At 46.5% G+C, this 25,282-nt stretch overlaps 1 protein-coding gene across 2 annotated transcripts in view; it reads left to right on the top strand.

Annotated features, from left to right (window-relative positions):
- Nucleotides 1-25,282, top strand: part of WWC3 (WWC family member 3) — a 194,937-nt gene that overhangs the window by 91,477 nt on the left and 78,178 nt on the right. For both annotated transcript variants that reach the window (XM_075915044.2, XM_075915035.2), the window contains exons 4-7: nucleotides 3,270-3,346; nucleotides 6,174-6,253; nucleotides 10,724-10,853; nucleotides 17,722-17,871. In XM_075915044.2, coding sequence (XP_075771159.1) covers nucleotides 3,270-3,346; nucleotides 6,174-6,253; nucleotides 10,724-10,853; nucleotides 17,722-17,871 — 437 coding nt within the window. The remainder of the gene's footprint in view (nucleotides 1-3,269; nucleotides 3,347-6,173; nucleotides 6,254-10,723; nucleotides 10,854-17,721; nucleotides 17,872-25,282) is intronic.

The following is a 25,282-nucleotide window of genomic DNA, read 5'->3' as shown; positions in this document are numbered from 1 at the left end:
GTCAAACCAAATGAATTTTGGCCATTAACTTTATTGGGAGCAGAACGTGCACACTGTTCCCTGTGCTGTAGCAGTGCAGAGAGAGAGGTGCTGTGGGGTGCTCTAGCTGTGAGAGCCAAGGCATTAGTGCGGCAGTACCTTTAGTGCACAGTCAGAAAGTTGCCCTATGCTCCTGGGCTGCTATACTTCACCCTGAGAGGGGAAATAAAAACCTCTTTGTGCCTTCCACGCCTGCCTTTGCACACCTGGCAGGTGGCTCACCCCTCTTGCCCCTCTCTTTATGAGGTCAAACCCCCTCCCACAGGGGCTGGTAGTTCCCCTCCTCCCCCATCTCCAATACCCCCACCTGGGTTTTTTTTTTCCCTTCCAGCCCCTCTTCTGTCTCACCCTAAAGTTATTTGACTCCCTAGGTTAATTTCAGCCTTCTTCCCATTCTCCCCCCCCCCCTTCCCGCCGGCTGCAATTTGTTCCTTAACCTCTTTTTAATGCTTGTAAAGAGCCAGAAGCAACATTTGAATCCACATGAATTCTGCAGCAACAGCAGCTCTTACTGAGCATGCTCAGTATACTCTAAGTAGTGAATTCTGGCGTGCAGCTGCTTCTGTTGTTACACCCCTCCTTATGTCTGAGACTTTAGGGGTGCGTTTGCACCCTTCACACCATCCCGCCCCACACACACGGGCCTGACCATATGGTGGTGGATCATAAGGTCCCAGCAATGTATTAGCTGGAGTGACGTAAATGGGAAAAGAGCTGGTGGGAGCCCCCAGGATGATTGAGACTGCTTTTCTCTGCTGGATGGTCCTAGGCATCATTAAAGCATAAAATTTTGGCTTCATTAAATCCATGTCAAATGTCCTTGTCATTCTTTTGTATGGTCAGATAAATAACTTTTGTTTCTTGCCCTTGGGTTTCTGAAATGAAGTTCATATGATTCCTCATTTTTTGAGGAGTAACGTTAGTTCAGACCAAGGGGTTTGATTTGAACTAACGCCGCCTGGAGCACACTTCCTGGTTTGAATCAGCTGGTGATCGGAATAGCACGTGGGCGAGATTATGCTAATGAAGCGTGGGATATTTAAATCCCCTCTTCATTACAATTTCGGTCGCCTACATTTGCAACCGTAGTAGACGTACCCTATGATTGCAGGTGGAAGTGGAGGCGTTCATGAAACTCTTTCACTATTAAGTTGTGACCAACACTGTGAAAAAGTTCAGTCCATGCATTGGTAGCGAATGCACAACCTCTTTTGGCAAGTTATTGCATGGTTTAAATGACCGTAGCATTGTAACGTTCTTTCCACAGTTGATCAAGAGACACGACAGAATGAAACTCTGAGCTGGTTTAAAAAGTGTTAGGCCACAACAATCTCCTACTTAACCTCTTGGACTTAGCCCACTTCAGAATTCTTTTACTACCTCAGTCCTCAAGGGCTTCTGGTCTCCCTTTTTCTCTACATATGAAGAGAGATGCCAGCCATTTTCTGGGACTCTTCAGCACATTTACTTTTGGAAGCCAGCCCTTTTTGCCTTTGTGCGATAGGTAAACAGAGGATAATTTCCCACTTGGAATTTAACCTAGAGTGACTTTTGAAGTCTTGTATCTTATAACAGAGAGAACATGTTGATATGGGAAATGATGCTGCATCTTGGAAAAGAAAGAGAAAACAAAAAGCTCTCTTTAAATTGAAACTCTATTGAAGGGAAGCTGTGATTAGATAATTAAACCATTTGATATCGAGGGGCTGAAACTGAGATGGAGGAAATGTTTTAACTGTAAATTTGCATGTGGTTATTGCATGCACTGAGCATCAAGCAGGGAGAATTTCATTAGTCTGGGGTGATTGAGCTAGAAAGTGATTTATTTAGATGTGGAACAACTTCTTTTAGTTTTCTCCTTCTTAGAAAAACTTTATCAAATTGAAATATCTGAGGACATGATTTGACTTTGTTTATATGTATTTGGTACCAGTTTGATCTACTATTAGAGGGCTAAGTCTAAATTTTGAATAGCTAAATAAATTCATGTATTTATCTACTATGTAGTTGAGAGAGTTTGTGTCTTTACTGCGTCTGTCTGTCTGTGAGTCCATTTGTTCAAGAATCCCTCCTAAGTGGCAGAACTAAGACCACCACATTTGGTATGCAGCTTCCTCTTACCATAGCTTAAAGCAAGGTCAGGATTTGATTGTGCCAGGATAGTGGGATGTGCCTGGAATTTGATGGTTTCTCATGAAATGGAAAGAGGAGGGTCTGGTAGGAGGGACAGTTATATTGTAGAATGACCAGGAGGTTAGCAAGGGGCCAGAGATGGGGACTAGGACAGCTATAACCCCATTGGGCAAACAGATGGCAATACTGGAGAAAGGGACATCTATTTACTAGACATTTCAGACAGTTTGTGTGTCTGTCTGTGTGTCTGTCTTCCAGCCGGGGGATATGCACCCTTCCCCTGGCTGTGCCCACTGGAGCTGCCGCCGCTGTGGAGAGCCGCTTCTCACCTGGCCCCAAGGTGCTGTGGTGAGAGAGGGCTGGGGTTGTCCTCTCTCCCTGGGACACCCTGCAAACTGAACCCCTCATCTCCAGCGTCACTCCAGTGCAATGGTTGAAACAAAGAAAACAAAACTTATATGAGTTAAGGACTTCTAGTTTCATATGAATTTACATTCATTTTTGGCTGTTAGGTAAGTGTTTTATCTGAAATAATGTTGAGGAGATTGTAAATCAAATCTGTGTTACCATAGGGCCATTAAATTTGTTATCATAGGGACATTACATTTTTTTTCCCCGTGAAAGTTCCTAACTGCAAGAAAAATAAAAGGAAAAATCATTAAACATAGTGTCAATTTTTAGACCCTGCTGGTTAGAAGAAATAATTTTGGCTACAAACATTTCTGTGTTTTACACAAATAATTATACTGAGCAAGTCTTGCCATAAATGATTATCACATCCTACAAAGACATGTCTGGAAGTTGTACACAAATAAGCTTTTGCTATCTCTGAAGTAGAATGACTCAACTTTGGGAACCCAGAATGGCATGTAGCCTACACTTTGGCAAGTATGTACTTTTTTTGGCCTTGATCCCTCAAAAATATTAAGCACTTGCTTAAGAGATTGCTGAGTTATGGCTTTGAAGTTTCAGAAACATGTTTGAACTGGCTAACTTATTGTTATAATTTACATAGTGTACAATCAATACACACTATCATTTAGCACACTGAAAACATGAAACATATTATAAAATACCATTGTTTTCCATCTGTTTAGCATTCTCTGGATTTTCAACTAATACCAAGTATGACCCATATCAGATTAAAGCAGAAATAGCAAGCCGTCGTGACAGAGTGAGTAATCTTTTTTGATGTTATGTGATTAAAACAGTGCTGTACACACCCACCTACCATTAGGCTCAGAATGTGCATGTGCATGCTTTTTAAAATTGCATATGTGTAAAGTGCCCTTCCATTCTTGAACAGTTACTAAATGAAAATAGCTATGTGGTTCCATATATCTTATTTCTCAATAATTCCAAAGCCTTTTTTCCTGTTTATAAGTGCAAAGAATTTTTTTCTGAATGACAGCCGCACAAACTCAACTTGTATTTTAAAAATAATTTCCTTTCTGCCTTGAGCATCACCACTAATAGCAAATAATCTGCAGGTCAAATTCTGTCCCCAGCAGCACCTGTTCAAACCAATTGTCTTTAGAGTCTGCCATTATGTTCAACAGGGTTCTGTATATGTAACTGAGGTCAGGATGTGGCTCTGTCTTGAGAACTCAGTGATCAATCCAGTTAATGCACATATCAGAATAGATCATTTGTCCAGGTTGCATTTATAAAGGAATAAAAATCAACAAATGACCCACCCCCAACGTTCCTCCCACATTCTGTGATAAGTGTATATAATTCAGAATAGACAAACAGACCACATCTGTTGTGTGAGAAGGTACAATCTGTAGTTACCCATTTTTAGGTTAGAACCATCTTTTGAATACCATCTTGTTTCAAGTATTTGCAGCAGTAGGGGGAAAGTTATACTTACCTTTCCAAATCTGCTGGACAGTGTTCCTAATGAATAGTAGGAAAATCTGCACGTTCGGTTGAAATGAGTTAATGTGTTAGATGTCCACAACTAATAAAGCTGCTTATAACTTAAGCTCCACCATATTTCTAAATTGTATATTCCTTTAATTAATGGATAAAATGGGACTTAGCATTCCAGATGCTCAATTCATGAAATAAATAAAATACATCTCTCTGAAGGATGGTGTTCCTGTTTATGACTTAGTGATCACTTTTCACAGGAGTGGCTCTGAAAATAAATTATGTTCACCACCCATCAAAGGCATGTATCATTTACAACATACTGTATGCCGTAGAGCTAATGTTTAGAAAATGCAGCAAACCAAACAAGAAAATATAGTAAGTTGAAATTTCACTAAAATCATCTAAACAAGGTTTAGAGAAAACGTGACCTTTCTATTTGCATGGGTATTACCCATTTCTGTCTCCTTCTAGTTCAACAGTGACCACAAAATGAACCTTTTACTTCCATGTGTACTAGGATGAACCTCTCTTGTATTCATGTTCATGTATATTGAATTAATATAAAGAATGGAATATACTATACACTGTCGAATATAAAAACATGGAAGATCTTAGTGATATTATTTTGTGTTTTAATAGAGCGTATGTTATGAGGGTTGGACTAGATAATCCAAAAGTCACTATATATACTGCCTGTTGTGATGTGATGATATAGTGATCTCTGGTTTTGTGGGGCATGAGAGAGATGAGTTAATCATTTTTTGTCATTTACGGATTTATGTCCGTCTTGTTGATGTTTTGGATGCATCACTGAAAACCTGCGAAAGCTTTGTGAGACTCAATTTTTGCTTTCTCTTTATGAAACTCACATTTTTCTTTTTTTTTTCTTATGGTGGCAGTATATTGATTAGGGATGTAATAGTGTAATTGATTAAATGATTAACCAATAAGTTGATGCTTATTGGTTAATGCTATTGGCTACACGCATCCTCCCTTCCCTTCTGCCAGTAAATATTTTAATAGGCTGGCCAGCAGCTTGGCTCAGTACTAACTTGGGTCAGGTTCCAGGAACTATCCCAGCTGTGGCTTTGCAATAATACTCCAATAGTAGTACAGAGCCACAGCGGGACTAGTTCCCATACCCAGTGCAAGCCAGGACTGAGTGTTTGCAGTGCTAAACCTTATTCATTAATCATTGAATGAATCATTCAAAAGTCATTGAACATTTTTTGCTGACTACACGATTAAGATTTACACGCTTCTTAACATCCCTAATGTTGATGGCATCATTTATTGAAATACATGTACAAAGAAGTGCCTATACAATGTGACTCATATATGCCTCTTTGCCCAAAAACACCATACATACAATTGTATCTGTTACAATGAACATCAATTAAGGAGTAGTGAAGCCCCATATGAAGTTCATTACAGACATGCCCCAATTTTTTTTTGGGGGGGGGGGGGGGAGATAATGAACATCTGCTTATGGTTGTATTCCATAAATGATTAGTCAGGCAACTTTGACTATTTACTAGCGCTGAAGGGTCACTTTTTACTATGTTTTATAATTCAGAAATAAAAATGAGGTAGATGAATCATCAGATACTCTAGTGGCTTAAGACAAGCATTTTTTTCCCACTGAAAAAACCATAATGCCATAATTTCCATAAATTGAGCAGGCTGTTTTGCACTACAATTAAATAAAGCTGAGCAGGCCTGTAGATGGCTGTCTACTACAGAGTTAGATAAGCAATCACTGTTTCAGGGAGAGATGGGAAATCACAGGCAGACAGAGACCTATTGACCCCCCAGAAAAAGTGACAGCATAGAAGAAGATGATAAAAGAAGCGATTACCTTGTACATTTGGCAGTGTTATTACTTTGTGACCACTGTTGTTTAGGTTTTTATTAATATTTCTATAAAGTATTTATCAATTTTGTTTTTCTGTAGAATAAAAACAGATTCGTATTTTCAAACTGAAAAATTCTAGTCTTTGAACAATGCACAGTAATTTTAAATTCTTGAAAACAATTATTTGAAGAGTTATTTGAATGAACAATTATAATTATTCTGTGACTTGCTGCCATAACATTTTTGCTTAAAAATATTTTGTTTTAAGCTTTCTAGATTAAAACGAGAATTGGCACATATGAAGGAAGAACTGCAGTATAAAGAAAAGGGAGTGGAAACACTGCAAGAGTGAGTTGACAGGTTGTGGGAAGGGGGGATTCTTGTTTCTCTTCTTCCTGTTGGCGTGCATTCTTGTTGTTTAACTGAAAGTGCTGCAAAGCTTTATTTAATGCTTTTATTTAAAACTCCTGCTGCAAATTTTTATTTTTTCATATGAATAGTTCTTTTATTTTTTTGCTGCTCCTACCTATGCAGCCTACGGATGTGAAGGACTAGTTGACTGTCCAATAAGCAAATGCTTATCGGATAGTCGACTAGTCACTCCGCCCCCTCCCCCTTGCTGCCTCTATCAAATAGAGGCACAAGGGGCGAGGAGAAGAGGGCGTACTTCAAAGCAGTAGTGCCGCTTGAAGCCTGGGGCCAGACCCCAGGCTCCACACTGCAGTGCTGCTTTGAAAGCCATGATGTTTATCCCTAAACGTGCAGCCCGGGGCCAATTGGGGTGTCCCCAGGCTGCACGTGGTGTTTCAAAGTGTTAGCGCCACATGGAGCTCAGGATCCGCTGACCCTGGGCTCCATGTGGCGCTGCTGCTTTGAAACACTGCGGTGAGACTGGCATCAGGCTCCTTGCAGCATTTCAAAGCAGCTGTGCTGTGTGGAGCCCGGGGTCAGCTGGGGACTCCCCCAAGGCTGCTGTTATGCTTCAAAGGCAGAGGCACCCTATCGAATAGTTGATGCAAAATGCATCGACTATTTGATTAATCAATTACCCAATACTTAACATCCTTAATGCAGCCACAGATGGTGCGAACAATGCTCTCTCATTGACAAGGCAAATTGGTGTAAGCTAGAATGGCTGAAAGTGTTTTGGATTGATTTGAAGGCAATTTCAAACCTTTCTTTTGTATGGTTTTGTAAAAAGAGAAGCCTAAGAAGTAGTTGTGAACCTAAAGATTAATGTCTAAGATTTTAGTCTAAGCTAAATTGATTACATACTTGTGCATATGAATTATCTTTAATTATAATATAATTGTCTAATTATTATTGCTACCAATTTTCCTTTATGCCACTTTTTTGATGATGGGTGCGCTGGCAGCATGGAGAGTAGGGAGAACCAGTCCCCCATTTCCTCTGCAACAGGTTTTGGCTCCTACTGGCGGATAACCCAGCAGTCCCGGCATAGTTGGGGATATATTTCCTCTAGTGTGTCCTGAGTTGGCCGTGGGTCCTTGCCCACTGGGACGTGCCTGGTAGAATTCTAATGGAAGCTTCCCAGGGAGCATCCTTATCAGGTGCCTGAACCGCCTCAATTGGTTCCTCTCAATCCAGAGGTGTAGCTGCTCTGCCCCAAGGCTCTCCTGAATAGTCAAGCCCCTCATTCTGTCTCGGAGAATAAACCCAGTCACTTTGTGGAGAAACTTCATTTCCATTGTTTTAACCCCATCCTTTCAGTCCTTACCCAAAGTTCTTGGCCATAGGTGAGGATGGGGGCATAGAGGGACCTGTAAAACGAGAGATTTCTCTGAGAACTCAGCTCCTGCTTTGCTACCAGCCACCCCTGCGACTGCCGCACTAATCTGCTGGTTGATCTCATGCTCCCACTTGCAATCACTCGTGAGCAAGATCCCTAAATACTTAAACTCTTCCACTAAGGGCAGCTGCTCCCCCTTCAAGTAGGAGGGTGATTATGTGATTACATCATACTACTTCCATGGGATCTCTGCCTTGTTCAGTACACAGGATGGACCTTCTTGAGGTCTCCTTCTCAGGGATTTGTAGAAAAGGAGACTATTGCATGTAGGACCACTGCCTACTTTTTGACAGAAGTTAGGAGATGCGTAGTGAATGAGGTAGGAGAATGTGGGAAAATGAAGGATCTCCTGGTGAAGGCAGTTGAATGCCTCCCTGAAGAATAGGATGTTATATCCCTGCAATCTAGGCAAGTCACTTCAACTAAATTTTTCACAGGTTGTCACTAACTGTGCGTTCCTCTTCTTCTGGTTGCCTGACTTGAGACTTTGGAGTCTGATTTAAAATAAATCCTTGAGCGCTCAAACCTGCAACTGAAGTTAATGAGAGCTGTGCCTTGAAGTTAGAGAGAGTGAAAGGCTTTGAAAAAATTAGATTCTAAGTGTTTAATAGAGCATCTAAATTTAGTGGAAACTTTTAAGTTTCATCTTTCTGTGCCTCAGTTCACCACTTGTTAAAAGAGGGTAATACCACTGTCATCTGTGAAAGTAAATGTTTGTGAAGCACACAGGTATTATAGCGATGAGTGCCAATGAGGAAATTAATTTTATCTTAAGAGGAGAATTGCAATAGTATGTGATAAATAAAGCATTGAAATAGTGAGGAGAAAACACAGTGAGCATCGTCCAACCTGTTCAATAAGGAAGGCCCTGTGGACAAAGTAATGTGATCATGCCAAATTAAGGTTGCACAGGAAAAAATAATTCTGTAACTTTCCAGTTTTTGAATATTTGGCCTTGCAACATCAACCAGGTTCTTTTACTGTAATTTTCTTGTATGATGTGTATATATAAAATCACACCCAAATGTGGCCACATGAGGAAACACCAGATAACACGGAAAAAAATTAGAAATGGTATGAAAAACAAAATAAAAATAAAAAAAGGTATTGTATCTGGTAATGGGATGGCTTTTGCAGAAAACCTGGCTGTCCTACTACGTTCTCTTGACCAAAGATATCTCTGGTTAACTAAAGGCATGCTGTCAGGATCAGTGATGTAAAAGGCAGAAGACGTATCACAACTTTCTAGTTTGTAGGGTTAGACAGTGATTTTTTTTTGAAGATACATGGAGTAAATTGTATTACTGCCCATTACATTTTACCCTATTACTTGTCTCTTGATGAATTAGAAATCATTTTAAAAACAAAACTTTTTTGTAGGGGCCAATTTAATTTTGGAAAAAGATGTACAGGAGTTTGATAATACAGATTAAATATTTTCTTTCCTCTTCACCTCAGAATATCACATAAGATAAATTTACAACAGTAGTTTCCTCAAGAGTTGACAGTGATAAGCCTTTTTTGCAACCGCTAGTAATGAATCTCACCATTTATAGCTGTTGGTTCTTTTAATCTGTGAAGCAGTTCCTCACATATGTGAGCACTAGGCATCTGTAGAAGGATACAGCTCTTTCAGGTATATGTGGCCTCTGAGGCCACCTGCAGTACAGGTAGTGGAATAAAATCCAGATGTGATGGCCTTGAACTGTAAGGATGGCTGTGTTCCTACTCAGCTGTGATGAGCCTGTTTCATTGTGACAGTAGAAGGATGTAGCAGGTATAAAGATATTGGAGAAAGGAGCTGCAGTAGGTGCAGTTCCCATATTCTTGCATGTACTGCAGTCCTGTCTAGCTAAAAAGATGAGGCCAAACAGTGGAATAGTGGTGTCTGACTCCTTTTTAAGCGTGTTGCTTTGTTTAGAGCACATGACTATCCTGGCCGCTTGAATTTCTGGAAAAGCACTGACGATCTCACGTAAGATCGTCAGTGCTTTTCCGGAAATACTATGCTGCTCCCGTTTGGGCAAAAGTCTTTTTCTGAAAGACTTTTGCGCAAAAGGGCCAGTGTAAACACCACAGTAGTGTTTTCCGCAAAAAAAAGTCCCAATCGCGAAAATGGGGCTTTTTTGTGGAAAACCGCGTCTAGATTGGCCACGGATGCTTTTCCGCAAAAAGTTCTTTTGCAGAAAAGCATCCAGAAAAGCATTTCGTGCTTTTCCGAAAATGCTTTTAACGGAAAACTTTTCCATTAAAAGCATTTTCGGAAAATCATGTCAGTGTAGACATAGCCAGGAAGATCTGTCTGTGTAGCTTAACAGAGAGACAGTTAAGAGGTAACTTGACCTCAGACTGCAATTACTGACATGAACAACAAATATTTGATAATGGGCTCTTCAGTCTAGTGGACAAAAGTATAGCAAAATTCAGTGACTGATGTACTGAAAATAAGGTGCAAATCAAGATTGGATGTTCCTTTAAAAGATATTCACTAGATCAAAAGGAATTATTTTGTGGAAATTCTGTGGTTCATGCTCTACAGGAGGTCAGGTTATCACAATAGCCTCTTCCGGCCTTAGAATCCATGAACCAGTGCTATATTGTCAGGGAATTGGGCTGCTTACATTAATGGGTCTATTTCAACTTTACCACTGTAATATTAGTTTGTAAGCTAATTTTATTTTTTATTTCATGAAAATTGCCTTTAGAGTGTATGTTTACAATGCATGAACTGTGAACTCTGATTCCGGAGGCTAAACACAGGAAACTTGTCAGTTCTGGAGAAGCTGAGCTAGGACAACTGCATTGCCTTACCAGTTTCCTGGTTTATGGTCAGATCACTTTAAATGAGATAAATACTTGGTATTTGTTAAGTCACAGTATCTTTGTTAAATCCTTTTTAGTTAAATTCTTTTTAGTCATGCAAATGAAGCAGCATATTAGCAATCACTACTTTCTTTAGGAATCTTTGCATAATTAACTTTTAAATTTCTCTGAATTTTTGCCGACAGGATTGATCGTAAGATGTCAAGTGCTCACACAAATTATAAACTGGATGAAGCACAGGCCATAATGAATGAGCTCCGAACCATAAAGAAAGCCATTTGTGTGGGTGAGAAAGAAAGGCAGGACCTTATGCAGGTAAGAAACTGGATGAATAATTGCAGAAGTTTTGCTTCCCCAGTCTCTGCTGTTCTTGCTTGTTTGTAGGAATCAGTCCTGCATAGGAATTGCTAAACAGTCAGACAAGTGGTTTGATCTAGTTGAATTTTCTTGCTGACTTTGATTAGTAGCAGAAGAGAGGTAAAAAACCCACATCGTGGACAGTTTATGCAGTAACATGCTTATCTGGAAAGTTTCTTCCTAATCCCTGTCAAGTGGGTTGGTTTATGTCCTGAGAATTCATATTCCCGGGACATTTTTAGCCTTGATAGTATAACTAACTACTATTATTCATATAAATGTCTTACCTTTATTTGAATTCATATGGACTCTTGACATCACGGATACCTTAGTTACATAGTGTAATTGTCTCATAAGAAAATATATTCTTTGATCAATTTTACATTGTCTTTAATTTCAATTTTGTGTTTTCTTTTTGTTTGGATAATGAAATGGGATAAAGAAGGGCTGGGTTGGAGCAGCCTCCAGGCCTGCCATGGCCAAGCTGGCGCAGGCCATGCCAGGTTGAAGCAGCCCCCTGCTTGCAGCAGGTGGGGACTATGAACTCATTATTTTATTAAATAGTCCTCATTTAGAATCTGCCCAGACCTCTAATAATAATTTTGTCCCTCTTGGCCATTTCAGTTTGTTCAGTGGTCTTTTAAAAAATCAGTGATTGATCTTTGTGGCTTCAACAGCCAGTGGAAGAATAACGTTACAGTAAAACGCCAATTGTCCAGCATCCACTGGTCTGGCACTTCCAATAGTCTGGCACCAACTGGAACCCGGAAGTGCTCCGGATAACCAGACAATTGGAGCTGCTCCGCGCTGCTTCCCCAAGTCTGCTGCTGCCACTGCTGAAACTAACCAGTGGCGGACTTAGGGAAGACGCACAGAGCAGAGTAGCTGGGGTGCTGCCGGGTTGATCCCACATCGCCGCCCCTCACCCCCCTGCTCAGCACCTGGCAGCACCCCAGCTACTCTGCTCCGCGCCACTGCCAAAACTGATGAGCGGCGGACTTGGGGAAGCTGCGGAGCTGAGCAACTGGGGTGCTGCTGGGTACCAAGCAGGGGGACGAGGGGCGGCGCTGCGGAGCCAACCGGGCAGCACCCCAGCTGCTCTGCCCGCCATTTCCCCAAGTCCACCGCTTGTCAGTTTCAGCAGCAGTGGAATTGGGGAAGCCGAGGGGCAGAGCAGCTGGGGTGCTGCTGGGTTGTTCCTGCAGCGCCGCTCAGGTGAGGGGCAGCACCCCAACTGGCCTGTCATCAGCGGCTGCACAGGGCTTCTCCCGCCTCCCTGCAAAATGGCGGAGGGTTTGCCCTATGCCGCACCGTTCCCCGACTCCTGCCCCCGCCCCCCCCCCCCCCCCGGGCCCCTTACAGCCCCCTTTCCGGACTACCTCCTGATACTCTGGCATATCTGATAATTTGGCACCCCCTGTTTCCCAAAGGTGCTGGATTATTGGAAGTTTACTGTGTGCTGGGAGGTGGCTGGGTCAGGGGGACTTGAGTCTCGGGAGCACGTGGGTGTTTCTGAGGTGAGACACCTCCTCCCGGAATGCATGAGACTTGCAGGATCCATGCTGAGGTGGTAACAGTGCAGGGCCTGCAGCCTGTGGAGTCCATCCGACAGTCCAGGGTGGGGCTGCACTCCCCACTCAGGACATGGCAACAGATGCTCCTATGCCCGCCAGCCTTTGTCAAGGCTGCCCCAGCAGCATTACTACCCAGACTGTGGCACCACCGTTGTGCTTCAAGCCAACATGGGTTGGGTATGATTGTTATTTGTTGGCTGGCAGCTGCCCAGGTGGAATGCTGCTGGGAGGAAGATGTTGGGTGCAGAGTAGCTGTACAAAGCCCCCTCCCCCCCCCCCCGACCAGAGAGAGGCAGGTGGGGGGGAGGGGTGCTGCAGAGGCCGGGCGTGGGGAGAGGCTGGGGGGCAGAAGGCATGGGACAGTGCCGGGGCTGGGTGCTGGAAGGGGCTGGCACGGTGCAGAGATGGCAAGTGTAGCAGGGACCGCGAAGACACGGGATGGGGCTGGCAGGATGCAGCAAGTGGGGGAACTGCTGGGCCTAGGCACTGGTGGGATGGAGGCAGGGGATGAAGCAGTTGAGGGGTGCTGCAGCGGTTGGGCACCGGGAGGGGCAGAGAGCCAGCCTTCCCCATGCCCAACCCCTGCAGCATCCCCCTGCCGGCTGTGCCCTGACCACTTCTCCTTGTGCCTGGCTCCTGCAGTGCCCTCCCCCACCTGCTGCAGCCCGCCAGCCCCTCCCTGTGCCCACCCCGGCCCATGTAGTGCCTTGCAGACTTTCCCTCCCTGTACCAACCCAATCCCTTCAGAACACCAGGCCTGCTGCACCCTGACAACTGCTCCCCGTGACCAGCCCATTCAGCGCCCCTGGCCTCTGCCCTCACCAGCCCCTCCCCTGGGACGTACAGTGCCCCCCACTTGCTGTACCTTGCCAGCCTCACTCTGTGCCTGCCTGATCCCTGCTGTACCCTCTCCTCCCTCTCCCCCCTGATTCCTCTTCCCACCCCCCCCCCCCCCAAGCTCAGCAACTTGACTGCTGGGGAAGGCTGAGGCTGCAGTGCGGCAACCTGGCTTTGTCCCACTTCTGGGGAGGGCTGAGGCCGTAGTGCTGCAGTCCCAGCTCTCCCCCGCAGCCACTCGGAAGGGCTGGGCTAGGAGTGGGTGTGGCTCAGCTCTGGGGTGGGGCCTTGGGCAGAAGTGGTGGGGCTGGGGCTTGCTTTCACCCACCCATGCCTACCTCTCTGGCCTGCTGATGCTGATGACATCATTCTGTCATCCTGCAGGAAACACTTTTATGTTGGTAATGTTACTGGACAATATTGACCTCCCATGATCTGGCATATTCTCTGGTTCAGCAGCAGTTAGGTCCTGAGGGTGCCAGACTAGAGACGTTCAAGCTGTATATGTTAGCTTTATACACCTGTGGGCTTGGAAAGATAACAAGTAGTTTTGTTAAATCAGCTCTGCTATATGTGAAAGGTTGCTAACTTTTAGGAGCCTAGTAAATTAAATGTATCTTTCATTTCTTTCTGCAGTTGTTTCATCATGTTTTGCTCACTTTTTTTGGATTGGTTGATTATCTGGGTCTATTGTAATCATATTTTATATTTCCATAGTTTTAAAAGTATTCAGTCTCTGAAGCATTACCCAGAGGCCAGCCAGTGGACTATAAAACATTGCGTAAAGAGGCAAAACAGTGAAGTCAGTGTTAAAAATTTCAGCCTTGGAAACTTTCAGTATCTTTGGTATTTTGTATTGGCCAGCTTTTAAAATGGTTTCCCACATGCCATAGCTAGTAAGAATAATTCTTCCTGGATTCTGTAATGCACCTTTTGGGATACTCACTGGCCATTTAAAGACTTTCATGAGAGAGATTTTAGGATCACCTCAGCTACTCACTCTGTTTTAGCCTTCCCACTAGACTTTTTTTTAATAATCTCATGTCTTAGCCCACCAACACTTTGCCCATCTGACAGATGGAGAAATCTTGATCATTGATAAAATCAAATATCACTTTAAACAAATATTAATAGTGATAGCAGTAAAATTATTATTTGAAATTTCAAATCTAGGATCAAATTAGATCTCATCGACTGAAATGGGTTCTCAGGCAAGCCTGGAATAGACATCATACAGAACATGTGCAAAATTTAGAATGATCTTGGTCGTTGGTTTCAGATCTATATTACTGATGAGAATTAAGTTGTTACAGTTGTATCTTTCTTCCAATGCATTTCATGGTATAATCATCTTTAATGTTAATTTGTTTCAGATTTAGTGGTTACATATTTTATTCAACTTTGGCATACTTTACGATCTTGACCCAATTTTAAGATTTAACAAAATAAAAATATTTCAACAGCCAAAAAAGAAAATGAAGTTCTTAGCAGTCTTGACATAAAACCATTATTTACATTTTAAAACAATTTCAGATCTTCCTTATGAGTATTTAAGTTATGAAGAACAGTGTGAAGTCTGCTTAAAATTTTCCATATTATTCATACATTTTAAAATCATTGCTTAGTAGAAAGGGAAAAAATCTCTCAATAAACACTTTTGGAAAAAGTAGTGTTTATGGAGGAGTTGGGAGTATTTTGTATAAACACTTGGTAAACTATTCCAGAAAGAGGAAATAGAAAACTTCATAACTACCTCTTAATCTAAATCTGTAAAGTGTAGGCAGTGGACCTAAACATAGCACCAGTGACTCAGTCTTCAGTAGGTGCTCAGAAAACGGTGGCTGTTGTAAAAATTTGATGATGAATGGTTGAGGATATGTGGGAGAGAAGTTGGAGGCGAGGAAGGAAGAGGTGGACAGGTTTAAACTGGGTGCTGTGGTTAGAAATAATACCCTGTACATGGTGTCATTGCTCCAAAAAGATGGGTGATTGTTTATAAAAATGTGTATGAGTGGTCAGACTTCTGAGAGCTGTTCTTCCCCATGTCTCCCAAGTGTGTATTTATATTGACAATGTTGTCTGCTCCAATGGGTGTTTTCATTTTTAAATTGTAATATTCATTGACAGCCATGGAGTGGGGCTTGATAGGAAATACTGAAGTGGAAGAGCTGTTTCTATCTAACGTGAAGTACAAGTCTCCTGCCCCAAAATTCGATGTAGTGTTCCCAGGATAGAGCGATGAAGGATTAAGTGATGGAATGGGAGAAGCTTCAGATAGAAGACATCCATTGCCCTATAGTCAACACAGATGTATTTTCCCTGACCCTCATGGAGCTGAGCGGCTTTGATAAGGGCAGGATAGATGAAAATGGGTCCACACCATGTGATAGCATGTGTGGGAACCAGCAGGCACCAGACCCCTCTCCCTCTATTATCTTTTTTTCTTGTTTCTGCAGTTGTCCAATTGTAAGCAAGAGGGAGATGTTGATAGTTCCATGTTGTCTGCAGTTCTTTGTGAACTGTGATTTGAGAACCACTGAGCTCTACTGTGTCCTTTTTATTTTTAATAAATTAGGTGTGGCTAATTAGTACAGGTTGTTGCAAATTAGCAATCCCCATAGGAACCTAAAATCAACAGAGTGTTTTTTCACTGGCACTGAGCCTCTGTAGTTTAGAATCAAATTACAGTAAAACTCCATTGGTCCAGCATCCAATGCTCTGGCACTCCTGATGGTCCGGCACCATCAGGAACCTGGAAGTGCTCTGGCTGCCGGACAATTGGAGCTGCTCTGCGCCTGGCTTCCCTGATTCAGCCACTGCTGAAACTGACCAGCAGCTAAATCGGGGAAGCCGGGGGCAGAGCCGCTGGTGTGCTGCAGGGTTGGTCCCGTAGTGCTGCCCCTCGGGGCTGCGGGACCAACCCAGCAGCACCCCAGCTGCTCTTCCCCAGGCGTCCCCAAGTCAGCCACTGCTGAAACTGATCAGCGGCTGATTCCAGGAAGTCAGTTTCAGTCAGCGGCTGAATCGGGGATGCCTGGGGCCTAACAGCTGGGGTGATGCAGGGTTGGTCCTGTAGCGCCCGCCCCTCGGCGCTGTGGGACCAACCCGGCAGCACCCCAGCTGCTCTGCCCCAGGCGTCCCTGATTCAGCCTCTGCTGAAACTGACCAGCAGCGGCTGAATCGGGGATGCCTGGGGCAGGGCAGGACTATCGGAGGAGGGGGAGGGCTATGAGGGTCTGGGGTGGCATTCCCCCCCCACTCTATCCCAGACCCTTTATAGCCCCCCCTTCCGATAGTCCGACATATCTGATAATCCAGCACCCCCTGGGTCCTAAAGGTGCCGGATTATCGGAAGTTTACTGTAGTTTTTTTTTTTAGGTAGCAATGTTCTACCTGATGCTGGTCTGTGTGGTCATAGAAGGCTAACTTAATTTTATGGGATTTGTTAGTATAACTTCTATCAATACCTTTAGGAAATGTATGCAAGAAGTGTATTTAAATATTCTATATTTAATTTTATTACTGTGGAGTTTTCCAGTGCTTCCCTCATGCATGCCAGACTCTGTGGTTTTTGTTTTAATTGTGGCAAAACAAACCCCCAAAAAATCTTTAGAAAATGGTTTCAGGAGAGGGTAAATAATCAAAAGTCAAATCATGAAATTAAACATTGGCTCTTTATTTTGAAGAGAAACTTTGCTTAATGGTAACTTTAACTCTTCCCCCTTCCTGTTGTCTAAGCTTATATAAGAATCATGATATTGGCTTTCTTCTTTTAATTTAACATTTTATTTAATAAATTGAAAATTTGCCTTCCATCTGGCAGTTGCCATTTTGCATGACTGTGTCTTACATGCACTCCTTCCTTTCTGCTGTTGTATACCCTTACCTATCAAGTGTACTCAGATCCACAAATTTCACAGCTCTGCCTTTTCTTAATCCAAACCTCTCTAGCTGCATGGACCTTGGGTTTCACAGAACGGAAGGGTGAAATTAACAGCTATTAAAAGTGAAGCATCGAATGATACTTCCTTACTCATCTTGAAAAATTAAGTCAGTGAGGAGTGTGATGTTTTTGAGATAGGGGCAGGTAAGATATGGCCCTTGCTGTACTGGAAGATGGCTGTTGCTCTGTTTCAAGTCTGAGCTATTCACAACACTGAGAATTGAGACAGGTATTTCTTAACTAATGTGGTGGTCTTGGATTTAAATTATATTAATTGTAATTGTGTTTTTGAAATGCAATTTCCAAAACAGTCTCATAATGAAATGATAAATTTGACTTTCTTACAGGTGGTTGTTTATAAACATGCTGTTATACTGCAATAATAGAAAAGTAGTAGGTGGAATAATTCTACGATTTTTTTAATGGACAACAACATAGATTCTATTAAATTAAAAAAAACCTTCTTTTTCAGAGCCTGGCAAAGCTCACAGATGGATTCAGGAATAGCTGTTGTATTACAGACTCCCTGCAAGGTTTCCAGCACAATTCTAGTTCTCTCAGTGACTCCTGTTTACCTCAACAACACTGTGATGCTTGTTCTCAAACTGACATCACTGGAGAGGTATGTGCTCCACTGCAACATGTTTGCTGTGGAAAATAAGCTGCTTTGGTATAACAGTTACATGATTATGGTTCGTTTTAGGGATGTTAAGTAGCAATTGATTAGATAATCAAGTAGTCAATGGAATTTCCATCAACTACTGATTAGTCAGTAAGGAGGGGCGCTCACTACCCCCTGTGTCTCTGAAGTTTAAATGTATTAGGAGCTATTTGCTCAGGCAGCACAGCTCTTACTACATTTAAACTGCAGAGTTGCAGCTGGGTTAGCTCCCAGGGGCAATGCGAGCTGGGACAGAGGAGTCCTAGCTCGCGCCAGCTCTGGGACTGCTGTGGCTTTGCATTTTGAATGCAGTAAGAGCCTGGTTACTACAGCCACAACGGGGTTAACTCCCGGGCGCAGCGCAAGCTGGAACTAAGCAATCCCAGCTTGTGCCAGCTCTGCAGTGCAGAGCTGGTGTTTGGGGGAATCGGCTTTTAAGCTGGCTCCTCTCCCCCAGCACTGCTCCTGCTTTCCCCCACCCCATTGCTGCCTCTGTATCAAAGGCAGCAAGCGGTGGAGGGAAGCAAGTAGTCGAGCAGTTCTTCTTCGAGTGCTTGCTCATGTCCATTCTGATTAGTTGTACGCGCGCCGCGTGCACGGATTCCGGAGCTTTTTTTTTCCCTTAGCAGTATCCATAGGGCCAGCAGGGAGCCCCCTGGAGTGGCGCGGGTATACCGGTGCATATATACCCCTGCTGGCCCTCCCACCCCTCAGTAGCTGGAGCATGCTTCAGGTTGATAGCCTATCTCTTAGCAGCTTATTTCTTATCTGTTGTATTATAGTTCTAGTTGAAGTTTTTATCTAGTTAAGTAGTTCTTAAGTGCTGTAAATATTTAGTTAGATAAGGGAGCAGTGGAACCCTCCCGTGAGGGGAGGGCATGCCAGGGGCCCAGGGCTTTAAACCCTGTGCTTCCTGCTCCAAACCTATGCCCTGCGGAGATCCCCACTCCGACTGCTTAAAGTGTCTGGGTGAGGCCCATCGAGCTGAAAGCTGCTCTATCTGTAAGAGCTTTAAGCCCCGGACCAAGAAGGAGAGGGACTCCCAGCTGAAACTCCTGCTAATGGAGTCGGCACTGCAGCCTCAGAGCGAGGAGCGGCCTCACTCTGCCCGCAGCGCACCATCGGCGGCACCCCCGTCGGACAACAAGGCACCGAGGCACAGATCGCAGTCACCGGTGCCAAGGGCCTCCAAGAGCTTGAGGGGACGCTCGGCAGAGAGGAGTGCCCAGATGGTGCGCCCTAAGGAGGGGCACCTTTCTTCTAAGTCCTCCAAAAAGAGGCCGGACAAGGGCAAGAGCCCAGGGCAGCCCGTGGGGCTAGGAGAGGTCCGTCAGCCCTCCACCCCAGAAACTTTTGAGGCGGCCCGGGACCTCATTCACATGGCTGTGGATGAAGGGGAGGGCCCGGTGCCTCAGGAGCGGACCGCGCCGGCACCGGCCTCAAGTGCCCCCCAGCAGTCTATGGCCGGGTCGTGGGACCCTCTGGGCGAAGGGCAGGCCTCGGCCCAGCAGCAGTTTTTCTCGGAGCCGGGACGAACACCGGCACCGACCCTGGGCCCCTTCCCGACGGCACCGGGAGCGAGTGCGGTTGCGGCGCCAACAGCACCGGTGCAGGGTCCGGTGCCGCAGACGGCCCCCTGGGCGGTGCAGGGCCCTGCACCATACTATGCGCCATCTGCGGTGCCACAGCAGGCGCCCCACACGGCACCGACGCTGATGCCTCTCCCGGCACCGATCCCTGCTTACTCCTTGGGAGCGCAGCGCCACTTCACATGATGGCACCGGAGGGTTATGTACCGGCCTATCAGATGCAGCTGGGCGCGGTACCACTGCAGCAAAGGCCTCCACTCATGCCCCCACCGGCACCGTGTGCGGTGCACAGGGGCAAGCCATCGGCCATGGCAGCCCAGCGAAGGGTGCAGGCTTCATCGGCCCCTCCCTGGTCAGCATCAGAGTACTCTTTGGAGTCGGAGGCCAAGTCGGTGGCTTCGGCCAGGTCTTCATATAGGTCACAGCCCTGTCATAGGTCCCGCTCGTCGGTCAGATCATCTCACCGGGAGCCGGTGGACCAGCAGCAGTGGCAGGGGCAACCCCAGTGGGCTTTCTGGACGCCCTGGGCATACCACCAGGCCCAGGGGCCTCCCCTTACGGGGCCGGCAGCGGGGTCGTCCCGAAGGAGTAGCACTCCGTCTGCCACCCCCTTGACAGCCCCCCCGCCTGGAGGCAGCTCATCTATGGTGGCGATGCCGAGACCCCTGGTTATTGGTCAGGGGCAGGGGGCTATGTCCCAGCCGGGCGCAACCTATGTGGACATCTCTGCCCAGGGGGAACCAGGGGCACAGATAGCTGAGGAGGAGGCAATCCCCTCAAGGGAGTTCTCGTCGTCTTCACCAGACAAGACCCTGGCCGACCCCACACCCAAGCCCCCTTTCTATGGACTCCAGGGCGCACCAGGAGCTGCTCCGAAGGCTGGTGGTCAATCTTGCAGTCCAGCATGAGGAGGTTCACGAGGACTTAGATCCTATGGTGGACATCATAGCGGCAGCGGGCCCTGGTCGAGTGGCGCTCCCACTGAATAAAACGGTGGACAAGCTGTCTAAAACTCTGTGGCAGACGCCGGCTTCTATTGCACCGACCCAGAAGGGGGTCGAGAGAAGGTACTATGTACCCCAGGAGGGGCACGAGCATCTTTTTACCCACCCGGCTCCGGGATCCATAGTGGTTCAGGCCACTGGGCAGAAGGCGAAGGAGCCTAGGAGATTGGACCTACTTGGCCGGAAGGCCTATGCCACGGGGGGCCTCCAGCTACGTATAGCTAACCAGCAACTGATGCTGGGGCGTTATGCTTTTAATACATGGGCGTCTATGCAGAAATTTGCCAGCCAGCTTCCTCCCGAATCCCTCCAGGAATTCGGGGCCCTGACGGAAGAGGGACAAGCTGTGGCACGTACCTCTCTCCAGGCAGCCTTGGACACAGCTGATTCAGCAGCCCGCACTATGGCCACAGGGGTTGTTATGAGGCGTAGTGCCTGGCTGCAGGTGTCTGGCATCCCGCCCGAGGTGCAGACCACCATTCAGGATCTGCCCTTTGAGGGGCCGGCCTTGTTTTCAGAGCAGACTGATTCCAAGCTGCATAGCTTGAAGGACTCAAGGGCAACCCTGAAGTCGCTAGGGATACATACCCCAGCGCCTCAGAGGCGCTCTTTCCAGACTAGACCCTACCCTAGAAAGGGGCAAAACAACGATAGGGGTCGCAGGAGAGGCCGCAACAATAGCCGCCCTGACCTCTTCAGAGGCAGGCGTAGGGGCCCTCGGTCAGACTCCCGAGAGAGGCTCAGGTCCGTCACCTGGTCACCAAACTAAGCCCTCATTTTGAAGCTATGCCAAAGAGCAGAGTATCAGTAGCACCTATCTGTCTGCCCTTTGGGGACAGTCTTTCCCTCTTTTACCAGGAATGGTTAAAGATCACGTCGGACCGTTGGGTCCTAGACCTGGTGAAGCAGGGATATACTATCCCCTTCCTTTCCTACCCTGCCTCCCATCCCCCTGCCCCTTCCCTTTTCAGGGACCCCTCTCACGAGACACTCCTTCGGCAGGAGGTGTCCAACCTGTTGATGCTAGGGGCCATAGAAAGGGTGCACCCAGACGTAAGGGGAAAGGGTTTCTACTCCCGCTATTTCCTAGTACCCAAGGCGAAAGGGGGCATGCGTCCCATACTAGACCTCCGAAACCTGAACACCTTTATAAGGAAGACAAAGTTCAGGATGGTGACGGTAGCCTGCATCATCCCATCGCTCAGAAAGGGGGACTGGTATGCTGCTCTCGATTTAAAGGATGCGTACTTCCACATTTCAATTTTTCCAAGTCACAGAAAATTCCTTCAGTTCACGGTGGGACAGGACCACTTCCAGTTTACGGTCCTCCCTTTTGGACTGTGTACAGCCCAGAGAGTTTTTACCATATGTATGACGGTGGTAGCCGCGTTTCTGCGGCGGCACAGGGTCCAAGTGTTCCCATACCTGGACAACTGGCTCATAAGGGGCAAGTCTCGAGAATAAGTGTTGGGTCATGTCTCAAGGGCCAGGGTTTTGTTCGAGGGTCTCGGCCTCCTCATAAACGAGGCCAAATCACTGCTAGAGCCCATGCAAGTCATAGACTTAGTGGGGGCCCATCTGGACTTGCCTTTGGGCAAGGCGTCCCTACCGAGAGACAGATTTATGACCATTCGCTCTCTGGTAGTGGGGCTGCAGGAGTTCCCGACTACGACGGCGAGGACCTGCTTGAGGCTCTTAGGCCACATGGCGGCGGGCACTTATGTGGTCCAACACGCCAGGCTACGCATGCGCCCGTTGCAGGGGTGGCTCAAGGTAGCGCACAACCCCTTGAGGTCGCCGCTAGACGCGGTAGTGACTATCCCTCAGGACATTCTTCGTTCCCTGGACTGGTGGAAGGACGAGGGCACGGTGTGTGCGGGGGTCCAATTCACCAAGCCGTCCCCATCAGTACAGCTGGTCACGGACGCTTCGGACGTGGGATGGGGCGCTCACCTGGGAAACCTCAGGAGGCAAGGTACGTGGTCAATAGAGGAGGCTCACCTCCATATAAATATCAAGGAGCTGCGGGCGGTCAGGTTGGCCTGCAGGGCGTTCCTTCCCCACCTACAGAACAGAGTGGTGGCGGTGCTGACAGACAACACTACGGCCATGTTCTATATCAACAAGCAGGGTGGGGTGCGTTCCTCTCCCCTGTGCTGGGAAGCCCTAGATCTATGGGAACTGTGTATAGCCCACGGTATTTTCCTGGAGGCATCTCACCTTCCGGGAACCAGGAACGGGCTAGTGGACAGGCTCAGCCGTTCGATCCAGGCGCACCGAGTGGGTGCTAAGGTGAGATGTACTTCACGAGGTCTTCCAAAGGTGGGGGTTTCCCCGCCTGGACCTGTTTGCAACTCTGAGCAACGCCAAGTGGCAGGGAGTTCTGTTCGTACATGGGGCACGGTCTGGGCTCTCAGGGAGATGCACTGCAGGTCAGCTGGCCCAGGGGCTTACTCTATGTCTTCCCCCCGTTCCCTCTGATCCACGACACACTCCTCAGAGTGCAGAGGTTCAGGGCTCGGATCATCCTGATAGCGCCAGTATGGCCTCGACAGTACTGGTTCACCACCTTGCTGGATCTGGCTGTGGAGGGCCCGCTCAGGCTACCCCTAGTGCCAGACCTAATCACTCAGAGCTGCGAGGCCGGGGTGGCTCTCCACCCGAGCCTTCCATCTCTCCACCTAGCAGCATGGCTCCTCAGTGGCTCTCAGTGATGGAGCGAGCCTGCTCCAGAGCAGTCCAGGAGGTCCTCTTAGAAAGCAGAAAGCCGTCCACTAGAGCCCTTTACGAGGCTAAGTGGAAGAGGTTTACTTCCTGGCTGGAGGGCAGGACGCTCGCTCCAGGTGAAGGGGCGGTTCCGACTGTCCTGGAATTCCTCCTCCACCTGCGGAAATAGGGCCTGGCCACAGCCTCCCTAAGGGTGTACTTGGTGGCCATAGCAGCCTTCCACGCCGGGGGTGGGGGGGGGGGGTCAAAGGTCTATCTTTGCCAATCCCTTGGTTAAAAGATTTCTAAAGGGAGTCGACAGGATGATGCCATATGAGAGACCTCCGGTACCGGCTTGGGACCTTAACCTGGTCCTGACTGCCCTTATGAAGCCCCTATTCGAGCCCCTGGCTTCATGCTCTTTGATACATCTGTCCTATAAGGTAGCTTTCCTCGTGGCCATTACCTCGGCCAGGCAGGTGTCAGAGCTTAGGGCTCTCACCTCAGAACCACCTTACACGGTGTTTTTTAAAGATAAGGTGAGGTTGCATCCACACCTGGGGTTTCTTCCCAAGGTGGTCTCGCACTTCCACATGTCCCAAGATATTTACCTGACAGTGTTTTACCCCAAGCCACATGCGTCACCCAGGGAACAGGCTCTGCACTGCCTGGACGTTAGGAGGGCGTTGGCTTTTTATATAGATAGGACACGAGAGTTTCGTAAGTCAACTCAATTGTTTATTTCAGTGGCGGAAAGGATGTGTGGTCAGCCAGTCTCGGTGCAGCGTATATCCTCGTGGATTACTTCCTGCATTCGACTGTGCTATAAGGGCGCGGGTAGACCACTGCCACGCATAACAGCACATTCCACTAGAGCCCAGGCAGCGTCGGCGGCGTTCCTGGCCTGCGTGCCAATCTTGGAGATCTGCAGGGCAGCTACCTGGTCATCGGTGCACACCTTTGCAGAGCATTATGCAATCACGCAGCTGGCCAGGGAGGATGCTGCCGTCAGGACGGCAGTTCTGTGTTCTGCAGAATAATAAAATAATAGTTAGTCACCTTCCCACCCCGCCTCCAGAGGGGGGACACGGCTAGGGACTCACCTAATCAGAATGGACATGAGCAAGCACTCGAAGAAGAAGAGGTTACTTACCTCGTAACTGTAGTTCTTCGAGATGTGTTGCTCATGTCCATTCTGCATCCCACCCACCTCCCCGTGTCGGAAGGAGCTGGCAAGAAGGAACTGAGGGGTGGGAGGGCCAGCAGGGGTATATATGCACCACTATACCAGCGCCACTCCAGGGGGCTTCCTGCTGGCCCTATGGATACTGCTAAGGGGAAAAAAAAAGCTCCGGAATCCGTGCACGTGGCGCGCGTACACCTGATCAGAATGGACATGAGCAACACATCTTGAAGAACTACAGTTACGAGGAAAGTTACCTCTTCTTAACCTAAGTTTATCGGGTAGTCGACTACTCGAATAGTCGCTTACATATGTAGTTCGTTTTCCATTTTAATTCAAAAATGTTTTAGCTGCGATGGAATGGATGCTCAGAAGAAAATATTGGATTTTTTTTTTCTGTTTTTAACAAAGATCCATTTTGGATTAATAGTGTATGCAGCTAGTGTTCACTAGTTCTGTGTTTTGTGATTCTGATCCTCAAACATGCAAAAGGCCTTTGAGAAATGTGTTTACAGGAGAATTTGTTCCTCCATTTGATCAATCTGAGCTGAAGGATTCTTACCTTCACTATGACCAATGTGCAGATGGCAGAGTAGATTCTGAATGATGGAATGTTCACAAGCCTCCCAGTCTATGGTTTTGCTGTTTTTGTTGTGCCATTGTTGTCAGCTGTTTGCACTAAGCATCAATCTTTTACAGCCATGCTGGAGGGGGGGAAAAAGGTTTTAAGTGCCCAGTTTGACATTTGCCTTAAGACCTCTGAGCTGTTATGTTTCTTTACTTCAGTTATTGTCTCTTTTTATATGGATTAAACGATTCAAGGTCCAAGTTGATCTCTACCTCTTTCCTCTAAGTTGAAGTGAAATTTACAATTTAAATTAAGGCTCTAA

Source organism: Pelodiscus sinensis, chromosome 1 (genome assembly GCF_052426305.1).
Source record: "Pelodiscus sinensis isolate ZL-2025 chromosome 1, ASM5242630v1, whole genome shotgun sequence".
Taxonomy (NCBI): domain Eukaryota; kingdom Metazoa; phylum Chordata; order Testudines; family Trionychidae; genus Pelodiscus; species Pelodiscus sinensis.
The sequence above is the reverse complement of the archived record's forward strand: the minus strand, read 5'-3'. Positions and strand labels throughout refer to the sequence as shown.